Consider the following 12,330-nt stretch of genomic DNA (forward strand, 5'->3'; position numbering starts at 1 on the left):
ATGTGTGTGAGTATAAAGTGTGTGTGTATAATGTGTGTGTGTGTCTATAATGTTTGTGTGTGTGTGTGTGTGTGTGTGTGTGTGTGTGTGTATAATGTATGTGTGTGTGTCTCTGTGTGTGTATGTGTGTGTGTGTGTGTGTGTTTGTGTGTGTATAATGTGTGTGTGTGTGTCTGTGTCTGTGTGTGTGTGTGTGTGTGTGTGTGTGTGTGTGTCTGTGTGTGTGTGTGTATAATGTGTGTGTGTGTGTGTGTGTGTGTGTGTGTGTGTGTGTGTGTATAATGTGTGTGTGTGTGTGTGTGTGTGTCTCCTCCTCCTCTGTCAGACCAGCAGCTCCTCACATCACAGATCAGGCGGAGGGACGCGGCGGGTTGGCGGAGTTCGCTCAAACACAACAACAATCAAACTCTGGACACTTTTCAAATAAACCGGATTTATTTATTTTTTCTAACTTTTCTGAAGTGGTGCAGAACGGGTCCCGGTCCCGGTGAAGGATCCGGTGCAGGACCCGGTGTAGAAGCGGACCCGGACCAGGAGCCCATGCGGACCGGACTGACTCAATGAAGCAAGACATCATGGAGGGTCCCCGCTGCAAGAGGCGAAAACAGGCCAACCCCCGGAGGAAGAACGGTAAGAACACACACACACACACACACACACACACACACACACACACACAGAGTCCCGCAACAAGTCCCCAAAACTCTGCTGTCCCCGCGGTGTCCCCGCCCGCCTGGCCCGGGCCGGGAGGTACCGGGACGCCTCAAAACACCCAAAGTTTTTACTGGGACTGTGAGGAGGTTTTAACGGGAGGAGGTGAAGCTCCGGGACCGGGAGGAACCGGGCGGGTCCCGGGTCCGCGCGGCCGCCCGGGCTGATGGTCCCGTTATATCCGCGCGGCAGCTCCGCGTGAGGACCTGTGGATCCGCGCGCCTCTGTCCCGCAGCGTGTCCGCGTGAACACATCTTTTCCTATTTTAACGTTTTTGTGACTTTTATTTTCCGGTTTTTGAGGCTCGCGAGCTGCTCGAACATGTTGAGGGTTTATTTAAAGTTGAAAGCAGATCTGATGGGTTCTCTTTTATTTTAATTAAAAACTAAAAAATTATTAAATGAATGCAAATTTGGTTTAAATAATATTTCCGTCCTGCGCGTGTTGTTTATTTAATCCTATGTGTGTGTGTGTGTGTGTGTGTGTGTGTGTGTGTGCGTGCTCCGGAGGGTCGCGAGCCGCAAACACACCAACAACCCATGAAGTCAACTCTCGGCCTCTTTTTCCTTCACGCAGTTAGAAAAGCACAGAAAGCAGCAGCGGGGTTATTCTTCTTTTAAATCATATTTTTATTATTTTTATTAAATTGAGACTTTGAGCCTTTTAGAAACAGTTGGTTTGGTAGTTGGAGCAGCAGCTGCGTTCACACTGAAACCAGCTCATTTATTTTAGTTTATTATCAGATGTAAAGTCACAGACTCAGTAAGCTGATAAAAGCTCACACTAAAAATAAGTTGAAGGCCTCATTAACACGCAGGTTTCATTAAAGGCTTAATCCGTCATTTAAATGCAAACAATAGGACCGCTTTTTAATGTTCATTAAACATCAGATGATCAGGGTCACAAAAATAAAATCATAATATTTTTTATTTGTCCTGAAAATGTGAAATAATTCAGTTTCCTGTTTGAAGATTAAAACTGCGAAATTTAAACGTTTCATTTAAATGATTCAGATCTGATGAAAGCCGTCGTCAAGTTTCCTCACAACGTTTCCTCCCGTCGTGGTTTTTCCTCTTTTCGGGATGTGGCTCCATCTCCTCCTCTCGGGGGTCCCGGGGGGGTTGTTGGTGGAGTGGGGGGGTGGGGGGGGGGGGGCAGATTAGGGCCTGGTGTAACAGGATCTCTGCAGGCTGCCTCCTCCACCTCTGGCTGTCTGTCCGTCTCTTCCAGCTGTGCGGCTGCAGCTGTTTTCTGACCAGCTTTCTACAACTTAGTGTTTAAATTCTCACGCTGCGTCTCTCGGCTCAGTCTGCTGGAAATGTGTCTGAAATCATTCTCAGGGTTTCATTTAAAATGTAGTTTAGAGTCTTCAGACTGTGTTTAACGCTCGCTGCTGATAAAAGAGAATCTCTTTGAAGTGTTTTATAATCAGATTTAAATGTGACATCAGCTGCTTGTTTTATTACCAACTAAACAGAGAAGAACAAACAACCACTCTCTGACATCTGAGTGTGTTTCAGTCTCATTTTGACACAAAATCAAACATTACAATTAAAAACAGGAAGTGTGTCACTTTCATTTCACCCTAATTAACAAGTTCAATGGACGTTAGTGACAGAAGCAGGAGATTCCTCCACAGCAGCCGGACGCCGTTTCCTGTTTAACACCGTCCGGCTGCATCGTCCTGCAGCGTCCTGCATCGTCCTGCAGCGTCCTGCATCGTCCTGCAGCGTCCTGCATCGTCCTGCATCGTCCTGCAGCGTCCTGCAGCGTCCTGCATCGTCCTGCAGCGTCCTGTATCGTCCTGCAGCGTCCTGCATCGTCCTGCAGCGTCCTGCAGCGTCCTGCATCGTTCTGCAGCGTCCTGCAGCGTCCTGCAGCGTCCTGCATCGTCCTGCAGCGTCCTGCATCGCCCTGCATCGTTCTGCAGCGTCCTGCAGCGTCCTGCATCGTCCTGCATCGTCCTGCATGTCTCACTGTCATCGTCTCGGTCCTGCAGAGCTGTCTGACAGCTGATGATCCGTCCCTGCATCAGTCACACTGGTTTAACAAGCTTTATGAGCCTGAAAGGAACATTTCTTATTAATACAAATGAGATATTATATTATATATATTTTATATTATATATATTATATGTATATATATTATATATATATATATATAATATAATATATATATAATATATATGAATGTGTATGGGCTTGTGTCAGACTGACGAGCCGTGTGAAGGTTGTTTTTTGCTTCAGTCCTTCAGAGCTGAGTTGTGTCTTCATGTCTTCATGTCTTTATTTTGATGGATTTTATTTATTTGATCGTAAGACAGAATGAAGAAGAGACAGGAAACGGGGTGGGGGGGTGGGGGGGGGTGGGGGGGGGATGTCACCATTAAAGAGGTTAAAATAATTTGGGCCTGCAGGATGCTGCTCGCTGAGTCGAGCGTTACGACACGATCAGAAATATGAATGAATCTGTTTTTATATCAGAATTTAAAATCTGAGTTTAAAGGCTGGAGGGGACGGACACTGTGGACACCGAGGACGCTGTGGACAGTGAGGACGCTGTGGACACTGTGGACACTGTGGACACTGAGGACAGTGAGGACAGTGAGGACACTGTGGACACTGTGGACACTGTGGACACTGTGGACACTGTGGACATTGAGGACACTGTGGACATTGAGGACAGTGAGGACGCTGTGGACACTGTGGACACTGTGGACACGGTGGACATTGAGGACACTGTGGACACTGTGGACACTGTGGACGCTGTGCGGGTCCCGGTGAAGGATCCGGTGTAGAAGCGGACCTGGAGCCCATGCGGACCGGACTGACTGAATGTAGCAAGACATCATGGAGGTTCCCCCACTGCAAGAGGAGAAAACAGGCCAACCCCCGGAGGGAGACCGGTAAGAGCTGAGGACGCTGAGGACGCTATGGACACTGTGGACACTAAGGACGCTGAAGACGCTGAGGACATTGAGGACCGTGAGGACCGTGAGGACATTGAGGACACTGAGGACATTGAGGACCGTGAGGACCGTGAGGACATTGAGGACACTGAGGACATTGAGGACCGTGAGGACCGTGAGGACACTGAGGACACTGAGGACAGTGAGGACCGTGAGGACCGTGAGGAAGCTGAGGACACTGAGGACAGTGAGGACAGTGAGGACAGTGAGGACCGTGAGGACATTGAGGACATTGAGGACACTGAGGATATTGAGGACACTGAGGACAGTGAGGACAGTGAGGACCGTGAGGACGGCAGGTTTGGACTCACACAGACTGAAGGCCGTCAGCGTCCTCAGTGCATCACTTGTTTGTCTTTGTCCTCTTCTTTCACCTCCTCGTGATAGTTGTCAGCGTCCTGATAACGAAATGTGTCTCTGAGCCTGTTTCAGTCCTTCACATTAAAACAGCGTCAGACTGAACATGCTTTTATTTTGACGGGGTGTTGTTGACGTTACTAGAAAGCTTCTTCCTGCTGATCTCAGAACAGTTTGATTCACTTTCAGTTTGAATGACTTGAAGCCGTGAAGCAGCAGGACAGCGTGTGATACCATCACTGTACTCACATTCTCACTGACCTGAATGCTTTTCATATCTGCTGCTCCATGTCCCCCCCCCGCCCCCCCCCTCAGTAAACACCTCCCTGAGGGCAGAACAAAGAAAAGCAGCTCCTCTCTCCTCGTTCTTAATCACAATTCAGACCGGCTCTGTGCCGCCGGCCGCTCGGCAGCGTCCCAGATGAAAAGAGCTCAGGAGGAGAAAGAAGTGAGAGAGGAGGAGGAGGATAAAGAGAGGGAGCTTCATAAAGAAGGAGGATGGAAGGTGTGTGTGCCCTATATAGCCCCCCCCCTCCCACCCAACCCTAACCCCCCCCTCCTCCCGATGGACAGATAGAGTTACGGGACGGATGCCATTCCTGGACGACGCAGCTGACGAGACGGCGAGCTGCTGGAGACGTTGCAGCTGCCAACATGAAAACATGTTCAAACATTCATCGTCAATAATCTATCAATACCGAACCGTCCTCTTCCTCATCAATACCGAACCGTCCTCTTCCTCATCAATACCGAACCGTCCTCTTCCTCATCAATACCGTACCGTCCTCTTCCTCATCAATACCGTACCGTCCTCTTCCTCATCAATACCGAACCGTCCTCTTCCTCATCAATACCGAACCGTCCTCTTCCTCATCAATACCGAACCGTCCTCTTCCTCATCAATACCGAACCATCCTCTTCCTCATCAATACCGAACCGTCCTCTTCCTCATCAATACCCGTACCGTCCTCTTCCTCATCAATACCGTACCGTCCTCTTCCTCATCAATACCGTTACCGTCCTCTTCCTCATCAATACCGTACCGTCCTCTTCCTCATCAATACCGTTACCGTCCTCTTCCTCATCAATACCGTACCGTCCTCTTCCTCATCAATACCGTACCGTCCTCTTCCTCATCAATACCGTCCTCTTCCTCATCAATACCGAACCGTCCTCTTCCTCATCAATACCGTTACCGTCCTCTTCCTCATCAATACCGTACCGTCCTCTTCCTCATCAATACCGTACCGTCCTCTTCCTCATCAATACCGTCCTCTTCCTCATCAATACCGAACCGTCCTCTTCCTCATCAATACCGTACCGTCCTCTTCCTCTTATCCTGGTCGGGTCGCGGGGGCAGCAGCCTAAGCAGGAAGCCCAGACTTCCCTCTCCCCAGCCACTTCGTCCAGCTCTTCCCGGGGGATCCCGAGGCGTTCCCAGGCCAGCCGAGAGACATAGTCTCTCCAGCGTGTCCTGGGTCTCCTACCGGTGGGACGGGCCCTGAACACCTCACCAGGGAGGCGTCCGGGAGGCATCCTGACTAGATGCCCGAGCCTCCTCATCTGGCTCCTCTCAACGCGGAGGAGCAGCGGGTCTACTCCGAGCTCCTCCCGGATAACTGAGCTTCTCCCCCTATCTCTAAGGGAGAGCCCAGCCAGCCTACGGAGGAAGCTCATTTCAGCCGCTTGTACCCGCCATCTTGTTCTTTGGGTCACGACCCAAAGCTCATGACCAGAGGTGAGGGTAGGAACCCAAAGCTCATGACCAGAGGTGAGGGTAGGAACCCAAAGCTCATGACCAGAGGTGAGGGTAGGAACCCAAAGCTCATGACCAGAGTCATCTGGTGGCTCCTGTAGACTCCTGGAGGGTCCTGGAGGGTCCTGTAGACTCCTGTAGACTCCTGGAGGGTCCTGTAGACTCCTGGAGGGTCCTGGAGGCCCCTGGAGGCCCCTGTAGGGTCCTGGAGGGTCCTGGAGGGTCCTGGAGGGTCCTGGAGACTCCTGGAGGGTCCTGGAGGGTCCTGTAGACTCCTGTAGACTCCTGTAGTCTCCTGTAGACTCCTGTAGACTCCTGTAGACTCCTGGAGGGTCCTGGAGGGTCCTGGAGGGTCCTGGAGGCCCTGGGGCCCGGAGCTCCTCTCTGCAGTGTTACTGTCTCAGTCAGGAAGTCTAAAATGAAGCATGTGATATGAATTCCTAATTCTCCCCCAGAGCTGTTTTATTGTTAAGAAAAGCAGATTATCTTTATTCACCTTCACAAGCCCCCCTTACCCCCCCTCCCTTACCCCCCCTTACCTCCCCTTACCTCCCCTTACCCCCCCTTACCCCCCCTTACCCCCCCCAACAGGATTTAGGCAGATTTACTTTACAAACACCTCTGGTTGGACACCGGGGCCCCGCTCAGGGAAGAAGGGGCCCTTTGTTCACAAACACATATAAACACCACCGCGGTGACATCACGGTGACATCACGGTGACATCACAGTCACATGACCTCATAGTGCGGATCCTTCACATGTCTTGTTTGTGTCGTCTGTGACTGGTTTTGGTTTCGTGGTTTAAAGATTTCTGTAGATTTTCCTGCTTTGATGGTTTTTGGTGTTTTTTCTTGATTTAAACTTTAAATGAGTTTATAACAGCGAACATTTTATACCACGTAGTTTAACGTTATTTAACTTCCTGCTGGGTTTGATGCACGTTGCAACATTTTCTTGATGGTTGTTGTTTGAAGATCATTTTTAATTTTGTGGCTCAGACGATGAAAGCCTGACTTGTTGACTTGTGTGTGTCCTTACAACTAGATTTGTTAAAGACCCCCAACGTCCCGCCTCTTTAAGCTCTTGTGCACTAAACCATAACCCCCCCCCCCCCCCCAACACACACACACACACACACACACACACACACACACCACCTGTCTGTCAGCCTCCACCTCTACAGCTTTATCCTCCTCTGTTAACATCTGTCACTGATGGGGGGGTTGTGTGTGTGTGTGTGTGTGTGTGTGTGTGTGTGTGTGTGTGTGTGTGTGTGTGTGTGTGTGTGTGTGTGTGTATATGTGTGTGTGTGTATGGGGGGGGGGGCTGCTTCTTCTTCTCTGGCACAAAGCGCGTCGCTGTGCCAACAAACAAAAACTCCTCAGACCTCCTACGCCTCCCATCATGCATCTGTGCAGTGAGACAGAGGAATGGTGTTAGAGTGAAACCTCCTCAGTGTGTGTGTGTGTGTGTGTGTGTGTGTGTGTGTGTGTGTGTGTGTGTGTGTGTGTGTGTATGTGTGTGTATGTGTGTGTGTGTGTGTGTGTGTGTGTGTGTGTATGTGTGTGTGTGTGTGTGTGTGTGTGTGTGTGTGTGAAGGTGCCCCCCCCCCCAATCCAGTGTTAGCATGTGCACATTTTCTTCATGACTGAGTTCAGAGCCGCTCAGTGACTCTGTGTCACCGCCGAAAAACTGACAGAGGAAGGTCGGGGGGGGGGGGGGGGGGGGGGTACTAGTTATAGTACTAGTTATACTACAGTACTACTAGCTATACTACTAGTTATACTACAGTACTACTAGTTATAGTACTAGTTATACTACAGTACTACTAGTTATAGTACTAGTTATAGTTCTACTACTGTACTACTGGCTCTACTAGTTATAGTACTGGTTATACTACAGTAGTACTAGTTATAGTACTAGTTATACTACAGTAGTACTAGTTATAGTACTGGTTATACTACAGTACTACTAGTTATAGTACTGGTTATACTACAGTAGTACTAGTTATAGTACTAGTTATACTACAGTAGTACTAGTTATAGTACTAGTTATAGTTCTACTACTGTACTACTGGCTATACTACTAGTTATAGTACTGGTTATACTACAGTAGTACTAGTTATAGTACTAGTTATACTACAGTACTACTAGTTATAGTACTGGTTATACTACAGTAGTACTAGTTATAGTACTAGTTATACTACAGTAGTACTAGTTATACTACAGTAGTACTAGTTATAGTACTGGTTATACTACAGTAGTACTAGTTATACTACAGTACTACTAGTTATAGTACTAGCTATAGTACTAGTTATACTACAGTACTACTAGTTATAGTACTAGTTATAGTACAGTACTACTAGTTATAGTACTAGCTATAGTACTAGTTATACTACAGTAGTACTAGTTATAGTACTGGTTATACTACAGTAGTACTAGTTATAGTACTAGCTATAGTACTAGTTATACTACATTACTACTAGTTACAGTACTAGTTACAGTACTAGCTATAGTACTAGTTATACTACAGTACTACTAGTTACAGTACTAGTTATAGTACTAGTTATACTACAGCACTACTAGTTACAGTACTAGTTATAGTACTAGTTATACTACAGTACTACCAGTTACAGTACTAGTTACAGTACTAGTTATAGTACTAGTTATAGTACTAGCTATAGTACTAGTTATACTACAGTACTACTAGTTATAGTACTAGTTATAGTACAGTAGTACTAGTTATAGTACTACTAGTTATAGTACTAGTTATAGTACAGTACCACTAGTTATAGTACTAGTTATACTACAGTACTACTAGTTATAGTACTAGTTATAGAACTAGTTATAGTACTAGTTATAGTACTAGTTATAGTACTAGTTATAGTACAGTACTACTAGTTATAGTACTAGTTATAGTACTAGTTATAGTACAGTAGTACTAGTTATAGTACTAGTTTTACTACAGTAGTACTAGTTATAGTACTAGTTATAGTACTAGTTATAGTACTAGTTTTACTACAGTAGTACTAGTTATAGTACTAGTTATATTTGTATAATAATTGGCTCGTCCGTTTGATTGGCTGAGCTCCTCCGGCAAGGTCACACTCACTCATGGAACAATCAATAACAGACGGCTGGATTACCCCCCCCCCCTCTAACCCCCCCACAACCCTAACCCCCCCCGCCCCGCTTCACCCCCCCTTAAACCCAACCCTAACCCCCCCATAACCCTAACCCCCCCCACCCCACCCCTCCTCACCTCTGTATCACAGTTCATCTTAATGAAGAAGTTTAACTGGATTTAAACGATGACGTCATCGTTCTGATGGTTCATCCTTGATGCTGATTGACCAACATGAACACCACCACCAACATGAACACCACCACCAACATGAACACCACCACCAACATGAACACCACCACCAACATGAACACCACCACCAACATGAACACCACCACCACCACCAACATGAACACCACCACCAACATGAACACCACCACCAACATGAACACCACCACCAACATGAACACCACCACCACCACCAACATGAACACCACCACCAACATGAACACCACCACCAACATGAACAGCAACACCACCACCAACATGAACACCACCACCAACATGAACACCAACACCACCATGAACACCACCAACATGAACACCACCACCAACATGAACACCAACACCACCAACATGAACACCACCACCACCACCAACATGAACACCAACACCACCAACATGAACACCACCACCAACATGAACACCACCACCATGAACACCACCAACACCACCAACATCACCACCATGAACACCAACACCACCACCAACATTAACACCAACACCACCTCCACTACCAACATCACCACCATGAACACCAACACCACCACCATGAACACCAACACCACCACCATGAACACCACCAACACCAACATGAACACCAACACCACCACCCTGAACACCACCATGAACACCAACATCACCACCATGAACACCAACACCACCACCATGAACACCAACACCACCACCATGAACACCACCACCTCCACCTCCACCACCACCATGAACACCACCATTACTTCCACCACCACCACCACCAACATGACCTCCACTAACACAACCACCAACACCACCATGAACACCTCCACCACCACCATGAACAACACTACCACCACCACCAACACCACCATTAACAACACTTACACCAACACCACCACCATGAACAACACCACCATGAACACCACCACCACCATGAACACCACCACCAACATGAACACCACCACCAACATGAACACCACCACCACCACCAACATGAACACCACCACCAACATGAACACCACCACCAACATGAACACCAACACCAACATGAACACCACCACCAACATGAACACCAACACCAACATGAACACCACCACCAACATGAACACCACCACCAACATGAACACCACCACCAACATGAACACCACCACCAACATGAACACCAACACCACCATGAACACCACCAACATGAACACCACCACCAACATGAACACCAACACCACCAACATGAACACCACCACCACCACCAACATGAACACCAACACCACCAACATGAACACCACCACCAACATGAACACCACCACCATGAACACCACCAACACCACCAACATCACCACCATGAACACCAACACCACCACCAACATTAACACCAACACCACCTCCACTACCAACATCACCACCATGAACACCAACACCACCACCATGAACACCAACACCACCACCATGAACACCACCAACACCAACATGAACACCAACACCACCACCCTGAACACCACCATGAACACCAACATCACCACCACCTCCACCTCCACCACCACCATGAACACCAACACCACCACCATGAACACCACCACCTCCACCTCCACCACCACCATGAACACCACCATTACTTCCACCACCACCACCACCAACATGACCTCCACTAACACAACCACCAACACCACCATGAACACCTCCACCACCACCATGAACAACACTACCACCACCACCAACACCACCATTAACAACACTTACACCAACACCACCACCATGAACAACACCACCATGAACACCACCACCACCATGAACAACACCACCACCTCCAACACCACCATGAACACTAACACCAACATGAACACCTCCACCACCTCCACCACCACTCAGCTTCACGTTTTACAGTGATGAGATTCTGTGAAGTTTGTCCAACTTTGAAACTTCACTGTGTGATCTCTGCAGAAACAACCATCACATGGTCTTCACTTGTGATCCTATTGTCCTCTCACACACACACACACACACACACACACTCACACACACACTCACACACACACACACACACACACTCACACACACACACACTCACACTCACACACACACACACACTCACAGGGTGTATGACAGTTGGAGGTTGATGAGGGTTACGGCTGTCGACCGTCTTTATTGAGCTAAACAAGCGTGACGGCAGTTTTGTTAAATCTGGAATAAAGAAAAGGAGTGTGTGTGTGTGTGTGTGTGTGTGTGTGTGTGTGTGTGTGTGTGTGTGTGTGTGTGTGTGTGTGTGTGTGTGTGTGTGTGTATTCATAACACCTGTATGGTTTGTAATGTTTGGTTTATAAACTCATTCTGTAGAAAGTTAATCAGCTCTTATAGTCAATTAAAACAAAGTGTTAATGTGTTTAAATCATTTGGAAATATAAAAAACTGTTGTCAGAAAAAACTTAATTTCCAAAATAAAATAAATAAAAAAATAAAAATGACAAAAAGTGTAAAAAAATAAACCAGTTATTTCTGAACTTTGATTTATTTGGTAAAAACTGAATGAACGTCAGCTTCCTGTTTTATTTGATCTGGTTCATTAAAGTCCAGATGAGTCCAGATGAGTCCGGCTCTGACACCTTCAGCTCTGCAGCGATCCATCCCATAATGCATTTCAGCGATTGTCCTCCCGTGCGTAGGTTCCCACGGTGACGGGCCTTCATCATCGTCCTCCTCGGGTCTGAGCGGCTGTGAGAAGTCTCGTGCGTCGCCTCTGAGCCGGCCGGCCGTGTTTGCAGTGGGATTACCAGACTTTAGGAGGGGGGGGGGGGCAGTGTAAAGGTAGCCATGGGGAGGACCCCCTGTGGACCAGGAATGCCGGTCAGGTCAGGGGAGGAGAGCAAGGGGGGGGCGGGGGGGGGGGGCAGGGGGGGGACACTCTGGGATGGGGCAGGTGCCTTTGTGAGTCCTGTCAGCCATCAAAGAAACAGGCAGAGCTGAAAAGGTTAGCAGAGGAGAATAATCCCCCCCCCCCCCCCCCCACACACACACACACATACACACACACACACACACACACACTCACACACACACACACACACACACACAACCCCCCCAAGTCCCAAATATCCTCCCAGCCTGAACTGCAGCTCTGACAGACTCTCACTCTGCTCCTTTGTCCAAAGAGTTTATTTCAGCTGGAGGTTTATCAGCTCAGAGCCAATCACACAAATACACACAAATACACACAAATACACACACA

General features: G+C 47.9%; 1 protein-coding gene across 2 annotated transcripts in view; it reads left to right on the plus strand.

Annotated features, from left to right (window-relative positions):
• Positions 1-534: 534 nt before the first annotated feature.
• Positions 535-12,330, plus strand: part of zeb2a (zinc finger E-box binding homeobox 2a) — a 64,551-nt gene continuing 52,755 nt past the window's right edge. For both annotated transcript variants that reach the window (XM_053328874.1, XM_053328875.1), the window contains exon 1: positions 535-630. In XM_053328874.1, coding sequence (XP_053184849.1) covers positions 561-630 — 70 coding nt within the window. In that variant the 5' untranslated portion in view covers positions 535-560. The remainder of the gene's footprint in view (positions 631-12,330) is intronic.

Source organism: Scomber japonicus, chromosome 11 (assembly GCF_027409825.1).
Source record: "Scomber japonicus isolate fScoJap1 chromosome 11, fScoJap1.pri, whole genome shotgun sequence".
NCBI lineage: Eukaryota > Metazoa > Chordata > Actinopteri > Scombriformes > Scombridae > Scomber > Scomber japonicus.